Raw genomic sequence first — 17,540 nt, 5'->3', positions numbered from 1 at the left:
TTACTCTGTCTACTTTGTGGGGAGGAGGGAGAATTGGGATTTTGGCTTTCTAGGTATGTACAGGGTGCTAAACTCCTGGCTCCGAGGCAGTATCTGCAGCTGTACCAACATCTCCAGGGGCAGTCGAGGCAAGGGAATGATTTGCAGTTTCAGTGTGTGACTCCTTGTCTGTTTGATGAGCTCCTGTCCATTTGCTGGTGCCACAGCTCCTTACCACTCCTGGGCTCCTGACCTGTGCTGAGCCCTGGGAGCAGTGTGCCGAGCTCGTGGTGCCAGCAGTGCTGAGTGTCCAGGCTATCAGAGACAGTCTGAAGCACCCTGTGCCTATGGCAGCTAGATCCTGGGTGCTGCTTCCTATGTGAATCCAACCTCAGTTCATTTTAAAGTGTCCAAAAACACTGGCTTCTGTCCCTGCTACCTGTGGCTCCTGTTCTGGTGCAACTCAACCTCGCTGCACTTGTGCAGCCTCAGCTGCCACTGAAAATCCAAGGTTTTGCTGATGGATGTGCAGAGAGCATGGAGGTCCCTCCTGAGCCTCAGTCCACAACAGCCTTGATGAGGACAACCTGAAGCAGATTTCTGAAAATAATCCTCACCTGTGTCTCTTTGTTGGGGTTCAGGCTTGGCTAATGCAGGATGCACGTCTGTGTCCACTTCTATTTCAGAACAGGGTTTTGGTTAGTGCACTCAGAAGGTATGTGAGATGAAGGTGCTGTCTCCATGCTTCTTTCTGGTGAGCTGCTGTAACCCCATACTCTTAAAAACCTTGTGCTTCTGAGGGACTACACTTCATTCCTCAAAATTATACACACCACTTAAAAACTCAACTTTAATAATGCTGGTATGAGATAAATGAGATATTGATTCATATTGTAATGGATCATCAGCTGAGGATTCAGTAGAGTTTCTGCTGGCAATCCTAGGTTTTATATCATCCAAGTTGTGGGGAGTGTTAAAGGTATTTTTGTTCTCAATTACAAGATGGAGTAGAACAGCAAAGTGCTGTTCAGACCTGGTTAAATGTTCCTAATTCCCTGGTTAGACCTGATACCTCAGTAAATCCTTGTGAGTCACTGGAATTTGAAAGCTAGGACTAGCAGAAGGGTTTGGTGCTGGTCCTACCTGTCTGCACCTTTTTGTGTTTTTAGCAGGCAAACATAAATACTTGGGGCAAAACAGTAACGATAGAGTGCTACCTTAATGGGTGATTGTACCCACTTATGAAAATGGTAAGTGGGGGATCGCACATTTGCAGAAAAGTGGACATGAAAGTAGGCTAAGGGAGATTTTTTGCTTTAGAATAATAAAACCAGAATGTTCTTGTTTTGTTTTGTGCTGACTCACTGCAGAGTGTGGAAGTTACTGCCTAAACAGTAAGTACTGCAAATTATGTGAAAACTGCGCTGTCATTGTGTGTCTGTCTGGATGCTCGGTTTCCATTAAGCCTTGCAAATTCTGTCAATAAGCCAAAATATTTTCTTAGGTTATATAGTACTTCCTTAGACCTTGTGCTATTGATATTTCAAACTGTACCCAAAGCACCTGCCAAGCTCAGAGCACTGGCTGTAGAGCTGTCCCTATATTAACAGAGCAGAGGGGCCAGGCAGATGGCTGAGTGTTTTGTGGAGGTAGGTGCTACTTCAGGCTGCCCTGCAGTTCAGAACTCATTCCTCCTTGTCATGTGAGCTTTGGTGCTTATCTACTGAATCATGATGAGCAAAGAATGGAGGTGTTTTGTCCTAGATCTCCTTACTGCCCCAGCTCCCTCCCAGCTGCAAAGATCCTGCATGCATCAAGAGTACTACTAAAATTTGTTTCGTTTTTCACAACCAAATTCAGTGCAGCAAGTGAAGAACATACAGAAGAGCAGGTAGAGATAAATGCATATCAAGTTCTATAGAGGAAATCAGAGTGCTTGGGCAAGGGCAAGGGCTGCTGCAGGGCACAGACACCTTCCCCTCCTGAAGGCAAGAGCAGCAGGGCTCTAGCACAGGATTTGATCAAGGAACAAGGGCTCCTTTCATGCTCTGCTGCCAGTCGACATGGTCAGAGACTGTCCAGTGCAGAAAGTGTCAGACCTGGCAAGGAATGTCTGGTTAGTGTAACACATCTTTTGCAATCTCCCAGTGACGTTGGCAGGCTACAGGCTGGGCATGGCCTGTGATGGTTCCTTTAGACACATTAGGCAGCTTTCCTGATTTCACTGTGGATGAAAACAGTCATTTGTCACTGTCTAGAATTCTCAGTCTTGGCACCTAGAGCTAAATTTTGTATTGCTATTGCTGGCTGCCAGACTACACCAATTGTTGCGTATCTATGTTACACTGAACTCTGAAAGCCCAGACAGACACTGTGTTGTGTAAAAAAAAAAGCATCCTTGCCCTGGAAAGCTTGAAATTTATATAGATGGGATTAGCTGTGAGTTGAAGGGATTAGCCCTAAGGAAGAAAATAGGATGAAGGCATCTATTTTAAGTAATTTATACAACTGGCTTATATTAATGGAGCAGTCAGTTATGGGAGATCAGCAACAAAATGTAGGATGTTCACTCAACAGAAAATCTGTTTAGGCCAGTTCCCAAAGCCTACTGAAGGGCTCTGTATCAAGTATGTTTAATGATTTGTATTGCACACGGCTGAGTTATTTTACCAGTCTTCTTCATGGGCAGCAGTGCACCAGCTCCAGGTCTGGCTGCAATGTGTATGGCTGTGCCAGCAGCTGTACAACAAAGGGTACCTGTGGCTATCCCTTGAGACATGGAAGATGCTATTTGGGGGGGCACACAGAATACCCTCTAAGACAGCACTGCAGTGTTGAATGCACACAACCAGGGGCTTCACAGCCTCTGCCATGCAGCCTTTGGCATGGTCTCAGTTAACTTTCAGTAGACCTAAAGCGATCAGGGACCCCCTGTAACTCCTCCCTGGAGGTTGCCTCCCCCCACACTGCACCCCGGAGGTGAGCTCTGAACTGTCAGCAGCCACTCTGTGCCAAGTCACATACACTAAAGGAGAACACGGGAAGCTCACAGGCTGTGCTGCCTCTTGGCCTGCTTTTGCAGGGTCAGAGGTTCCAAATGTGCTTTGCTTATAGTGCTCTGTTAGGAAATGGGGAGGAGTTTCTTAGACTAATAACAAGGGTGGTTAATGCCAAAGCTTTGGCAAGAGGGAAGGTTGAACCACATAGAGAATCAAAGAATGTGGAAGCAGGGATAAAGATAAAATTCGCAATATTTTCCCAATACTTCATGCTCTTCTGTGCTAACATTTGTAGTGGAGCAATATATTAGGCCCAAGACATGAAGACTGTAGGTGGAGGGAGTGTCACCAGTTTATACTGCCTTAACTACTGCCCTTACATTTAAGTATGAACTGGTAATGCCTTTTTGCAAAGCAGAGTGTGTTTCGCACAGTTTTGTTTCCCTGGCAGGTGCCTGCCAGGGAAGCAGTAAATCAATAAAAAGTCTTGCCTCTATATTTCCTTTTGTTTCCATATCAGCTACCTGACACTTATCTTCATTTTTTTTATTTACTTCTCAGCCATTACAGAGGCAATTGAAATCCCACAGTTTATTGGTCGCAGTTACCTCACATATGATAATCCAGATATCCTCAAAAGGTAATGCATCTTCTGTGAACAGAAATATTCTGTTTTGTTGACTGTTATAATGCTGGGATGTGGGAGGATGTTGTATATTTAAGTGTTTTAAGCTGTATTTCCCATATTTCTATATTTCAGGGAAAAAATACATTTTAAATGCATACCCTTATGGCTCAGTTTGTTGTAATATCTGAGCATCTTGCAGCCTGTAGAGAAATGGCACGCGTACATCTGGCATGGACTGGTGTATGCTTCCTTAGAGCAAAGAACAGATATACAGAGCCTGTATCTCTAAAGAGACTGAGGACTTTAGCTCCTGCTTTAGCCTAACATTTACACCCTCAAAATTATTTTTTAGTCTTCTGTGTACTCTGTAAGATCCCCACATTCCAGCATATTGTGACTTGTCTCAACATATTCATCCATTTGCCTGTATTTCAGCCACTGACTAAAGGAGGCTTCACCAATGTCCTAGCCTGCAACTCGATACCTCTCACCTACTGGGACTTTCTGATTTGGCCTTCTTACGCTTCTTCCACTGTCTTTTGGATATTCTCAAAATTTGCTTGTTGGAATTTCACACTAGGCTTGAGGAGAAAAAGGATTTTCTCTTATTTGTGTGGAATAACCTAGTATCTATTGTGTTTGGGATTCTGGAGGGGCAAATTCAATTCCCTCCCTCTCAAATGCTGGAAATGGGAATGTGAACCAGAATACTTCACACATCAGCATGTAGGCGAGATGCAAGTTGCAAGCCACAAGACCAGCAGAGAAGAAATGCTGCATGATCTTTTGTGATTATTTTGAAAGAAGACGTCCCAGTTCACTATTTTACTTTTATTTCCTTCTACATTAAACAGGGTATCAGGAACAAGAACAAACGTGTTCATGAGGTTTAAAACCACCATGAAGGAAGGACTTTTAATGTGGAGGGGAAACAGTCCCATGCGACCTAACAGTGATTTCATCTCTCTAGGCCTTCAGGAAGGAGCTTTAATATTCAGGTAAAATTCCTCTCCCATATTTGTGTAGCATACAGTACACTCACGGCACGAAGGAGCTGCCACAACACATCCAGTGCACTTGTGCTTTGGCATAGTGTGAGACACTCACAACCTCAAGATTTTGTTCAGTGATGGGTCCCATATGCTGTCTAGAAAAGGATGTGAGTTGAAGTGCTGCAAGCTTTGCATCATTTTTATTCCCTCCCAGTTTTTAAAACATAATTTTTTATTATTAATTTCTGAAAGTTACCTTGTGAGGGGATCACGCTTCTTGAAGCGCTCGCCATCTCAGTTAAGCAGAGCAGGGTAGGGTTGGCAGAGGGATCAGGGGTCAAGGACAAACTGCTGATACCAGTGCTCACTGTGGGCTCACTCTTTGCAGAGAGTACACATGGGAGCAGGGCTTCCACCATCTCAAACCCCAAATATTCTACCCTGTGACACACACACAGAGCTGTCACCAGGCCTTGTTAATGCCACCATGCACATAATTGGTTATTTAAGAAATAATACTTCTGTCAAAATGATGAAGTTGGGGAGTACTGGGAAACGTTGGGTTCTTGCTTCAGGACTCTTTCTCCCTTGCAGACACTTGGACAGACTCTGCAACTTTTTGTGTATGCTTTTTTGGGCCTCCTGTCTTTTGAAAACCCTGTTTTTCCTCATGGCTCCTTTTTAGGTTATGTAAGACAAATACTGAAATAGCAAACTACAAATGTCATCATTCTTATGAATTGTTGTGAGACACTGTTGATTAAATGGCAAAGATTTTGTTATTTAAGCTAATTTGAAGCCATCTTTTACTTTACCTGGCTGTCATTTGTTACCATGGATACGTAGATAAGTTTCACATTTCTATTTGAATTAATTTCTTTTGAGCTTTTTTTAATGGGATTTTCAGTGGTTAACTTTGCAAAAATGCTTAGTTTCCTCACAGTTGTATAAGCAAGAAATTGCACACTGTTTAAATGTCTTTGATAGAGCCTGTCTGTCTGGGATGTGTGGTAGTAAGTGGCAACTCTATTCTGTCGTTGTTCCGAACACAGTGCATTTTCTATTAGGATTGTTGCTCTTCCTCAGAGATGAAGATACACAAAGGTTTTAGGACAAAACAGCTGAATTTTACTGAAATTTTACTGTACCTTTCACATTTAGAAACATGAAAAATTAATTTCCAAAAGTAAAACTCTCATAAGCAATAACTGCATACTGAAGGAGGGAAACAAAGTAGACAGTGAAAGGACAAATGAAGAAAAAAAATGGTCTTTCAGAAAGGTTAATCCTTATGCTAGTTTTTGGTCTTTTGAAAGGCGAGGTCAGTGGAATATCAGGGCTGTGAATTGGTTGGAAGCATTTTTGTGCAGCCCGAGTTTAGATATCTGTGTCCAGTTTGAAATCCAAAACCTGTCTTTTCTTTCCCATCTTCTGTGGCATTATTCCCTGTACAACGTACCTGCTGCTGTAAATCCTTTCTGTTGCTCCCTGCTTCTGTGGAAAGTTCTATCACTGTCATAGGGGATGCCCTTTCATAAGGGATATGCATCTCATTTTTACAAAAACCTTGATACAATCCTGAACACCTAAATCCTTCTGTAGCTTCTGACCTAGACTGGTATCTGCATCCTGGGTTAAAAGGAGATTTTTGCTTGAGACTCACTTAAACCCCTGGGGCAATCATTTTGCTCTGGGTAGCTTATGACTTTATGTGCTATTCTCAAGTACCTTGCCCAGGCCATGAATTAACTTCATGTTCAGCCTTTTGAACAGAGATGATGTTGATTTTTATCTCTCCTGCTTGCTATGGGCTGAAGTTTGGCAGCAGCTGACTCTGGCCAGTTCATCCTGCTGAATTAGGCAGCCAAGCACCCAGTAGGTCACTGTGTTGTGTCATCTAGTTCCCCTAAACTTCTGGGACCTCGAAACTGAGGTGCCTGAAGTGTAAACATGATGGGAAGAATATGTCTTCTGGATAATTTTAGTAGAATCAAACACAAAGAAATAATTTGGGTGGCAGCAGAAGCACGAAACTTTATTATTATCTCTGCATTCGTTTGTTAGGCTTCATCCATTCCAAATGGTCCTAATCTTGTCTGTAATTCGAATGGTTTGTAGATCTGTTACAGGTCGTGTGCCTATTTGCTTTTGTAACGATGTATTTATTTAGCTTTTTTACAACTTCCTATTGCTTCTCCCATTAGGCCAAAGGTCACTGACTTTCATAATCCTCCTGTGTTTTGGGGTGGAATTGCCTTGCAGAGGCTCCCTTTTTGCTCCCATGGTATGGTGGTGACACTACGCACTCTGACTTGGGCAAGAGGGAATATTGCCTGCTTCTCTGTGAGCCTGGCTTTGTAAAATAAGAGCACTGCTGCTGGGACTATCCCAAAGGACTCCAATGGTTGCCCCAGAATCTGAGCTGTAAGGGAGTAAGAATGCCTGAGCAACTTGGCAGGCCACTGCTCCTCGCAAGGACGACAGCAACGTTTTAATGATTTTTTTTTTTTTTTAACTGTAGCTACAATTTGGGCAGCGGCATTGCTTCTATCATGGTGAACGGCTCTTTCAGTGATGGACGGTGGCACAGAGTCAAGGCTGTTCGGTAAGCAGACACGCTTCATCTGGGAGGTGTTCTGGAGCCACCCTGCCGTTAAAGATGCTGGCTGATGCGTCTGGATTTTGGTTGGGTGTGAATCACTGTGGCTCCACACTCACGCACCGCTTAGGAGTGGGACTGTTAGCAACTTGGCAGTTTCAGGATGATGTACACAAAGATTATTATATTAGAGGTGACAGTGCCAACTCGGCACAGCTCAAGGCAGGCTGCCAAAGTCAAGTAGGACTATTCTGGGGCTGTGACAGACATTCTCTTAAACCCATACCATTTGGAGTAAGAGTATTTTTTTTTAATGTCTGCATTTTGAAATTCCCTAGTGAGCATTTTGTGGGCTGGCACAAACACTGGAGCACAGGCAGTGTAAGCCTACTTATTCTATTTGGAGGAGGTATAGACATCTTGCAGTGTATATATAACTCATATTTGTAATTCATTACCTCATGGGAGGTAACTGTGCCCAGCAGGGAAAACACATATCCCTCTCTTCATGAGATGTTGGTTCCCTGGAAATCACAGTCTGACATTAGCACAACTTGTTACCAAATTCAGTGAGAATACCAGCCTATCAAATGGCTTTTAGGTCAATACTGTTTTTGACCATACCTCAAATGGAAATGGCCAAAAGGAACTAGTAAGAAACAAAAACTGCCTCCTAGTATGTTTTATCTTTGCTTGCCTGTTTTTCCCCTTCTTTTGAATCTTTTGCAGCTTGCTTTTAATATTACATTTGATTTTTAATAACAGATCAGAAGGTGTCCATCCTCCTCTCTCTCCCATCTAAGCAATTTACTTCTTTCTTAGCTTTTTCTTATTTGCAAATGTGTCCCGCAGCCTCTGCAGGTCTTTGATTTCTTAGTCCTTAATAAAAAAAAACAAACACCCTGAAGAGTTTGGATTGGTGTAACACACTGTCTGTGGGGCTTCCCTGCAGCAGTCCCAAGCCTCTTCTGTGAACCCTGCCAAGCACTGAATTCCCTTGTTCTCCTGGCCACTGGAAGATGGTGCTGCTCTTCCTTCTGCCTGGTGGTAGAAGGAAGCCTGGTAGGCTGGACACATGAGAGTGGTTTGCTTTTTGTTTCAGGGATGGACAGTCTGGCAAAGTAACCGTGGATGATTATGGTGCCAGGACTGGTAAATCCCCTGGGAAGATGAGGCAGTTAAATATCAACGGAGATCTCTATGTAGGTGAGTGCTCACTGTTCACGTTTGGGACCCAGATTAATTTTTGTGTTTACAAGGTTGGCTACAAGGCAGAGTGTCCCAACTCTATCCAGCTCAAGGTGGAGGCATCACATGGTAGCCTCTAGTTGTCCCCAGCCTGTTTTTTGTGAGGAGGCCTCTCTGGGTGGGATGGGGTGGGGGGGGGGCACTGTGGGGTGCACTGTGGTACCCTTGGAAGTTACATAGAGAAACAGTGACGGGTAGCTGCAAACCCCACACTAAATTTAGTAGGAATCTGGGCACAAGCTTCTTCAGCTCTTACTGATGCTGCAGTTTTTGCAATAAATAATTATCATTCCAGTTCATTAACTGTGGCTTATCTCCTCTGTATCTTCAAGTGCTTAAAATCTGTATTCAAAACAACACAGAGGAACCTGTAAATAAAAATGCCCTTCTGAGGTGCTCTAGGAAGGCTAGTGGTATTGCTGGGTGTGCAATCTGCCAAGCAGGAGTCGTATTGGTGAAGATTTTCTGATGGCTGCCTTTCCCTCAGGTGGCATGAAGGAAATTGCGCTGCACACGAACCGTCAGTATATGCGGGGGCTGGTGGGCTGCATTTCCCACCTCACGCTGTCAACTGATTACCACATCTCACTGGTGGAGGATGCCTCCAATGGGAAGAACATCAACACATGTGGGACTAAGTGACAAGAGAGGAATCCTGGTGCTGAGGACCCATCGTGTGCTTGTGTGTGTGGCTGAGTGTGACACAGTCCTCTACAGCTGGACCACGTTCGCCATCTGGGAAGGTGACAAAGCCAAAGGGAAACCCAAAAAGAGAGAACATTTTCCCTTCTCATTCCCTCTCCTTTCCTCTCCTTTCCTGATCAAATGAAACCAAGTACTTTTTGTGTGTGAACCATGCCCTCTACCCTTTCAGTGTTTAGTGAACGCTTAAGGTTGTGCATCAGTGCAAATGGCAAAGTGTGATGTTATGAGTAGCTCAATGACTGTGTTGTGGTCCTTAGGTTATCTTTTGTAGTATCAGAGAAAGCACCTGCAATCATCCCACCCTGCAGTGGTACAGCGACTGTGCTGCACAACAAATGCACCATCAGGCAGTGTATTTCAGCAATCACATGTTGGTCCTGGAACAAGCAGACCTTACCACTCTCTGATTTAGCTAAATTATGTTTCATCCTGTGTAACAGGATAGGAACTAAAATGATTGGTTTCAAAATACTGTTGTTTGTTGAGGAGGAAAGTTCGTACAAACCTACTTTTTTATTACGAGCAACAAAAACAACCAATTTTGTAGAAGTAATTTTATACTTGTCTATTTTTTATAGCAGCAGCAGACCTGCTTACATGGCATCACTTTTAACATTTATGTGTACTATACAATTAGCTCTTTGCACACTTTCCTAAAAATAGAAAAGTGACCTGTGGCTTAATGTCTGTATTATACAGTTTTAATGGGGATATTTGTGAGTTATGACCAGTTTTACATCTGACTCTTTTTGTTCTGTAAATTTTGACAGTTTGAAATTGTACATTATGAAGCTTTCCTGTGTTAAACAGATTAAAAGATTAGGAAAAAAAAGAGCAAATGCTTGCTACTGTGGTATTATAAATCACTTTATTTTTTTTAATTTTACTTTTTCAGAAAAATGAGAAAAGGGATTGCAAGAGACCTTGGTGGGCCACAGTCTTCTTAAAGTAATTTTTTTTTTTTAAGCACTGGAACAACACTTATGAAACTTAATTGTCAAACTGTAATTAGTCAGGCGAACAGAGTACTATCGAGACATAATTAGAAAATGGTCCAGAATTTCATAGTTTGGAGATTTTTCTTCCTTATTCTTGGTTCCAGGTGGATGAGTGAGCCATTTTTGGAGGTGGTGGGGGAAAGAAGAGAGACCCACCAGAGCCTGCCCCATGGCTGCAGCAGAATGAGCACAAAACTCCTCAGTGGCTCAGGCTCATCTGAATACCTGTGAGCTAAAAGGACCTGATGAGGTGAAAGTAGTGGAGGTTTCTGCTGTGTTTTTTCTGGTCTCGGGGTGCCCTGGGCTCCCTGGGCGCTCAAAGATACTCCCTAGACTCATCCTACCTACAGCTGACTCAAATAATGGTACATGCAAATACCTACCAAGGAGACCTCAGCTCTGCCCTGCAGGATGAAAGGGATACCAAGATCATTTAGGTGAAATATCTTGTGCTCCTTGTAGAAATGGTATCAGTGGTCAAGACCAAATGCAGGCACTTGTTTAGAAACAGAAAGTAACTCAAAAATACATAGTGGTGCCAACATGTAATGTGTACCTTGCTCTGCCCCCTGTTCAAATGGCACATGAGAAAAACAGGTCTGTAGAAGACATGGGCAGCTTACAGAGGAGGTGGAGACACTCATGACTTTCCTGCCAGGAGAAGCAAAGACGCTGGTTCTGCTAGAAGAAGTAAAGTTTTGTTTGGCTTGGGGAGGGAGAAACCGGTGCATGGTTGTGAAAAAGCAGGATAAAGTATACAAGATCAAGGTGTGTCTTTAAAATGAAAGCAAATGGAATTTGATGCCTTGGGATGTAAAGGAGAATTGTTTAGAGTTTGAAAAAGAGAGAAAGCTGAAACCTCTGGAGGCTGAAGGTCTTTCTGGTTGCTCACTGCAGCCCTGTGGTGGTGTCCAGACACAGCCTGTGCTTGAGTTATGTCTTAGCTGCCGGCTCCTTGAGAAGGAAAACTCACATTTAAAGAACTCGAGGGCTTTCCTGGATGCTAATGACCTGTCCTGACCTGGCACAGAGTAGGGAGATTTGGCTGGCTGTACCCCTAATCCTGTGGACCTACTGTGCTGCCAGTGCTGAGGTCCACAAACAGCATCACCCTCTGCTCTGTCTTATGTGCCTCGCTTTTCCCACCCTTTCATTTTTGTCACAGGGTTTGGAGAGCAGTTCCAAGACAAACATCTGTCCGGAGAGTTCTCTATTTTAGGATAATTTACTGCAGAATACCGGGGCGTTTCAGTACAAGGCAGTACTTCCCCAAAACAAAAGCTGCTCTTTGAAATGCAGGGTAGGGAGGGGAGTGGGTAGGAAATACCTCCGTTGTTTGTTGTTGTGGAAAAAGAAGAGCAGCAAACGGCAGCTCCCCGAATGCCTGTTTCCAACTATGTATATCACCGCGCGAGAATTCAGAGCTGGCAACACATCACCCTGCAGCGGTGCAGGCTGAGCACGAGCAGCACAGCTATGTGATGCTGGCCAGGCGCGGGGGGCGAGAGTAGGATAGCAAAGATGTTAAGCGGTTTGAATCATTTAAGAAAAAAAAAAAAAGTCCTTTCTGCACCCTTTTAAAGATAACTGGAGAAACATTCCTCATCCACGTCTCCCTGGTGAAGCTTGGGGCTGGGCGAGAAGCAACGGTTTCCACTCCAGAGGATGAGCAGGAGGTGGGTGCCAGAAACTCAGGAACATCTGACCACAAATAGGGGCTCGCCCCTCCGTCCTCAACCACTCTCCCTCTGATGCTGGCAAGGGCAGGGAAGGGGAGAGGAAAGGTGGACAGTGCATGGCAGAGTGATTAGTCATTTTCTCAGGAACTGGCCTGTATGTGCTGCTTGCTCTCTCCAAGAATGTTTATTAGTCACACTATTTATTGCTCGGGCTGACTCAGATGCTAGGCATGACTCTGATGCTGAACAGGATGAGCTCCTGCCCATTGACAGAGCATGTCCCTTTTGCCACAGGCACCTGTGCAAATCAGCAGCGAAGGCAGAAGCTGCAGGTGCTTGTGTCTCACTGTGCAATTTAATCCCCTTCTTTAAACCACAGTTCTTGGCTTTCTTCCTATTTTTCCACATTAATCCCAAAATATGTAGCTTTCCATTTACTAGGGCTCAACACCTGCCATCATGCCAGCCTTGGTGGACTGAGTCAGGCGTCGTGCTGGGCACTGGCTGCTGGGCAGAGCTGCCCCCTGGCTGCCCCTTGCCCTGCCCAGGGCAAAGAATGTCTTGCTGCTCTCCATCACTCCTCTATCTCCATGGGAACCACCTACTTGGGAATCAGCAGCTAGGTTTAATCTGGTCATCCTAGAGGAAAATAAGGAAAAAAGAAAAAAGAAAAAAAAAACAACAAAAAGAGAAGTCAAGGGAGAGTAAAGTCAGATGAGATTTAGCAATGATCTCTATGGTAGGCAAATCCTTGTTGCTTTGGTGTGTCCTGGGTGGTCAAAGATGAGGGGACAGGAGCTTATTTCCATCCCAGCCCTCCCAGCATGGCCCTAGGGAGCAAAGAAGTGAAGAGGAGGAGGAGGTGGGGGGGGGGGAAGGGAGGGGGAGGGGGGGCTGCAGGATTGGGAAGCTGTACATTCCCTGGTGGAGCATTGGCCTGCAATAGGTGCCTGTTAAAATTTTGTGCCTGTTACTATTTTGTCAGCCAGGCTTTGCTTTTTAGAGAATGTTTTCATTCTGTTCATACAGCAAACAGGCCCGATGGGAAATGCACTGTTCCAGCTCTGCATGTTCAGCTCCCTCCATGGCAGCATAACCTCTCAAGGGGAAAATCTCCTCATTTTAAAAGACTGGATAAAGTACAGTTGTTATTTACTCATGGAGAGCAGCAACCACATCCTGTCAGACAGATGTATCTTTTTACCAGCATTTTATTTCTTGAGTGGTGCGTGTGTGTACAGTGGGGTTTTCCCTTCTCCAAAGCAACACCTTACTCTGACGTCTGAGTCAGCTGAGGCACTGCCTGCTCCAGCAAGTGCATCCCTCTCTCCCGTTCCATATTTTCATTGGTTTGAGTCACTGTGGGCACTGTGGGTCAGGTGTTGAAGTGTCCCTGACCCTGCACTTCGGCACTTCACACGTGAATAACAGCCTGGTGCCGGCATCAGGTTAATGTGGTCACTGCAGCTCTGCAAGGTCCTGCCTTTCTGTCTCTATGGACAGGACTCAGCTCATCTGAAAGTGCCCTCTTGCCAAACTCCCTGCAATGGGGACTGCCTGGCAGTGCTGTGACCGACTGCCCTGATTTCTCTTGAATATGCATTCACTGTCAGAGCATTTTGCTTTGTTCATTATGCACAGGACAAAGACGACGTTGTTCCTCTCCTCCTGCTATTTCTTTTTAAAGCTTCTCTTAGTATTCCTTTCTAGGAAAACAACAGTGCTCGTCCTTTCAACACTGTCCCCACAGGGCATGTTTTCCAGCACCTCATGTTACTGAGATATATGGAGAATTAAGGAAGAAATGGAGCTGCACAGTACAGACACCCCATGTTCAGGGTCATGAAACAACAGTTTCTAACCTACTTTTTTGTTTTGCAGACCTTTAAATAGTTTCTAGTGACAGTAGTGACAGCATACATTGTCACTTTTTGTGGACATGGTGGAATTTTCCTAAATTTTTCTGTCTTTTGGAAACATTGAGCAATATTTAACATTTTCTTTACCATTTCTCATGCTTCCATTTTTTTTTTTTTCTTTCTATGGCTTTTAAAGTTTATGTTGGCAAAGCAGAATTCAAAGATGAAATTAATTTATCACCACATTTAGGCAGTTTTCATTTTAACTGATTGTTTTTAACAAAACACAGATTTTTTTATAACTAAAAAATGATCCATACTCAGGGACTCTTTAAGCTTTATTTATGTGTTGAGAGAAATTTTTTGTGGTTGCAGATCCAGGGCAATGCTGTACTCTAATGGTACAGCAAGTGCCATGTTAGGGGCAACCAGCACAGCGTCAAGCAGAAGATAAGGATGTGTGCTGGAACAGGGTGAAACAGGGACAGGGAACACGGATGGTTTGACTCCCTCTCCCCATCATCATCACCATGGTGAAAAATGGGACAGTTTGTGGTACCTGAGAAGAATCCTTCTGCCTTCATGGTTCTCTGGTGCTGCTGTGGCATGAGTATATCCATGCTGATGGATGGGATTCCCAGCTGCCTGTGAGCTGTGTTAAATATCAAACCCAACAGGGTTCTTTTAGCCCTGAGAACGAGATGATGGAGCGAGACCAGTCTGGAACTCAAGCCTGCTGTCCCTGCATTGACCAAAGCAGTATCAGGGCTAGAGAGGGCAGCTGTAGGTTTCACCTTTGAAACAACTGAAGCCTTTCCTCGTTTCCACAGGTCTACGAGTTTCAGTCTTTTCAGAGCAGTAGTTTTCAGTCTGGCTAGAAGACGTGGTCCCTCAACCCACCTCCCTAGAACTCAGTGGAGCTGCCACATCCTCTGTAGCTTCTGTCACACCAATAAGCTGCACCAGTCTGCTACTGCAAGGCAAGGAGTTGACTCAGACTTGAGGCTGCCTCCAAGGAGATGGAGAAGCACAGTGGCACCACGGTGGCTTCATGTGACGTGCAGTAATACAGCCCCTCTCTGTGCACACACTGCTAAGCCCAGGTGTCACTCCCTAGTTGGTGGCTAGGTGAGCCACAAAATTCCTTGGCTGTCACTAGGACACCACATGACAAGACGTAAGGCCCATGTTATAACCACAAGAGATGCCAACCATCTCTGTTCTACTAAAACATGCTGAGGAAAGTGTCCTGTGCCACCCAAACCAACCCCACAGTGCACAGCCTGGGCTCATTCATCCCACTGCTACACTTGGAGGAGGGATGTCCACCGTGCAGACCTGTCCACCACGGAGAGCCTTCGGTGGCTCATCTCTGCAAACTGACAGCCCAAGCATAAAGGGAAATCACATCTCAAACCCCAGCTGAGTTAGAGCCACAAGTTCAGGACACAGGTAAGTGAACTGGCCTTCTTCCTGCATCATATGGCAGGGACAGGAGGGTTTCAGTGAACCTTGCATGCACATGCTACGGCATGTTGAGCTCCAGAGAAGCTGCTTGGGGAGTATCTGTGTTACTACCCACTCTGCCTATAAGGAAGCCAAGGCTGTGCTTGCCAGATCCTGTGGTTATTTATGCTGGCACAAAATTAGAATAACTCTGTTTGTACTGGAGCATGAGCAGAATTTAACTCTTATTTAAAAAACCAACATGAAAGCAAGGAATATGAATACATTTAAGAGTGTAAGAAAATAGATTTATTAAATTTCATGGCAATAGTATGGCAAAATTGTTAAATACATGCGTACTTTTAGACACCCAAGCTATACAACAGGAATTACAACAAGCAAGCAAACTAGGTTTAAAAGGTATGCAAAGTTGTATCTTAATGTTAGGTTAGTCTTAAACGTCAACTGCCACACTGAAATATTATATCCCCAACATGATCCCATGCTTCCTTTTTCGAGCATGCATTTGTTTAACTGCTTAGCAGATAAATTTTCATAAGGATACACATTTTTGAATCAGTATTTTACTTGGCATGCTACAGCTTCATTAAAGTGCCTTGTGATGATTTTGCTAAAATTGTAAAAGTACTCTTTCAATAGCAGATTTGGAAGCTGGAAAACTTCAGTATCATTCAGCAACAAAAATACATTGAATGACTGATTACATTTAGTGTGTCATGAAGACTAAATCAGTACATCAAGCTGACAAAATATTCTCAGAATTTCTACAGATGACTATTTCAAATTGGCAAATAATATTTTCACTAGTATTAAACAAAAGTCCATTAAAATCTTTGTAAAAACAGAACATAAAAACATCTCTAAACAAATTATTTATGCTGTAAAAAATATGGTATAAAAAGAGCTAAAAAAACATTGAACCTGTTCACAGTATATAGTTTTAATGTTACAGCATTATAATACAATGATGTGTGGTTTTTTTTGGGTGACCTGTACGATTCCACCAGTTCTGCTGTTTTTGTGCACCACAACAGGCTCAAAGTTCAAATTACTGTTACCTTCAAGTAGGATTTCAGATAAGAGTTGATTCATTTGTCATCTATTTTGGCTATCCCCTGCTTTACAAATTTTCTGACATCCTATGAAACATAAAATTGTTGTTCATCCTAAGCCGCTCCTGAATCACATAAGGAAACATTGATAAAGTGATGTTCAAGAATTCCTTTTTTCTTGTATTACTATTAAAGAGTGTGACCTTGCCAGTTTCTGTTTTACTGCTTGAGCTATTTTTTTTAAAGTTTTTCTTAATCCAAATAATGAAAATGAGAGCATTTCACTTTTTGCTTTGTCCCTGGTAAGTTTTACTTGCTACATTTTGCACAACATGAGACCAAATGAGTTGCAAAGGTATTGAAGCTTCTTATAGAAGTTGTGCATACACTTCCACTCGTAGCAACAGTCAAAGTGCAGATTTGGGACTGTCCAAAAACCTACCTAGAGATTTTGTTAGGTATCACATTAAAAAATAAGGATTTCATCTGTTCTGCTGCACCAAAGTCATCTGGGCAGTGCTGTCTCAAGAAGAGGATGAGAGGGATTATTTCCATCCTCTCACAAAAAACTTTACTAGAACAGCTCACCTGCATGGGGATGCTGAATCCCTGCCCTCCAAAATGCAGAAGTTCTCTGAGATATTTTTATTATTGTAAAAGCAGAAGGAATTAATAGAATTTTTGTGGGGGAAAAGTATTGTCATGCACCCTGGGACAACTTGTAAACTTACAGAAACCCTGCCAATACCATCTGAGGTCTGTTTGCATAACATGCAGAAAGGAAACAAACACTGGCTATCTTAGAAACACTGGGGAAAATCCAAAGTTATATAAATGGGGGAGGGGAAAGAAAATAGTTATGGAGGAAACTTTTCCAGCTTCTAAGGAGATATTTAAGACTTTAAGACAGTCCTAAACATAATGAAGTTAGTTTTTAAACACTCCAACATTTCTGAATCCTTGTCTAGCATTTGGGCTCTGGGACTGTGTTTCCAGGCTTGCTAAGGAAAAGGCAAAGAAAAAGCCAATAATAAATACTGTGAACTACCAACAGCATCTCTGAGCATCGGCCGTACAGGGAACAACTTAATGCACAGCATCACTAGCACTGTGCAGTGTGTTGGGAGGAATGCAGATGGCAGCTGCTTCCTCTAGATGAAACTGCATCTCAGAAGGCATATATTCATGCACAGGACTCAAAAAAAAAAAAAAAAAAAAAAAAAAAAAAAAAAAAAAAAAAAAAAAAAAAAAAAAAAAAAAAAAAAAAAAAAAAAAAAAAAAAAAAAAAAAAAAAAAAAAAAAAAAAAAAAAAAAAAAAAAAAAAAAAAAAAAAAA

The 17,540-nt window shown here is 43.2% G+C and overlaps 1 protein-coding gene across 2 annotated transcripts in view; it reads left to right on the top strand.

Moving 5' to 3' along the window:
• Positions 1–9,983, top strand: part of EGFLAM (EGF like, fibronectin type III and laminin G domains) — a 70,935-nt gene extending 60,952 nt beyond the window's left edge. For both annotated transcript variants that reach the window (XM_027878700.1, XM_027878701.1), the window contains exons 19-23: positions 3,540–3,618; positions 4,461–4,604; positions 7,120–7,203; positions 8,300–8,403; positions 8,933–9,983. In XM_027878700.1, coding sequence (XP_027734501.1) covers positions 3,540–3,618; positions 4,461–4,604; positions 7,120–7,203; positions 8,300–8,403; positions 8,933–9,087 — 566 coding nt within the window. In that variant the 3' untranslated portion in view covers positions 9,088–9,983. The remainder of the gene's footprint in view (positions 1–3,539; positions 3,619–4,460; positions 4,605–7,119; positions 7,204–8,299; positions 8,404–8,932) is intronic.
• The last annotated feature ends 7,557 nt before the right edge of the window (positions 9,984–17,540 follow it).

Source organism: Empidonax traillii, unplaced genomic scaffold (assembly GCF_003031625.1).
Source record: "Empidonax traillii isolate 1590-97213 ecotype Southwest subspecies unplaced genomic scaffold, ASM303162v1 scaffold44:size1908036, whole genome shotgun sequence".
NCBI lineage: Eukaryota > Metazoa > Chordata > Aves > Passeriformes > Tyrannidae > Empidonax > Empidonax traillii.
This window is presented reverse-complemented; position numbering and strand designations above follow the sequence as displayed.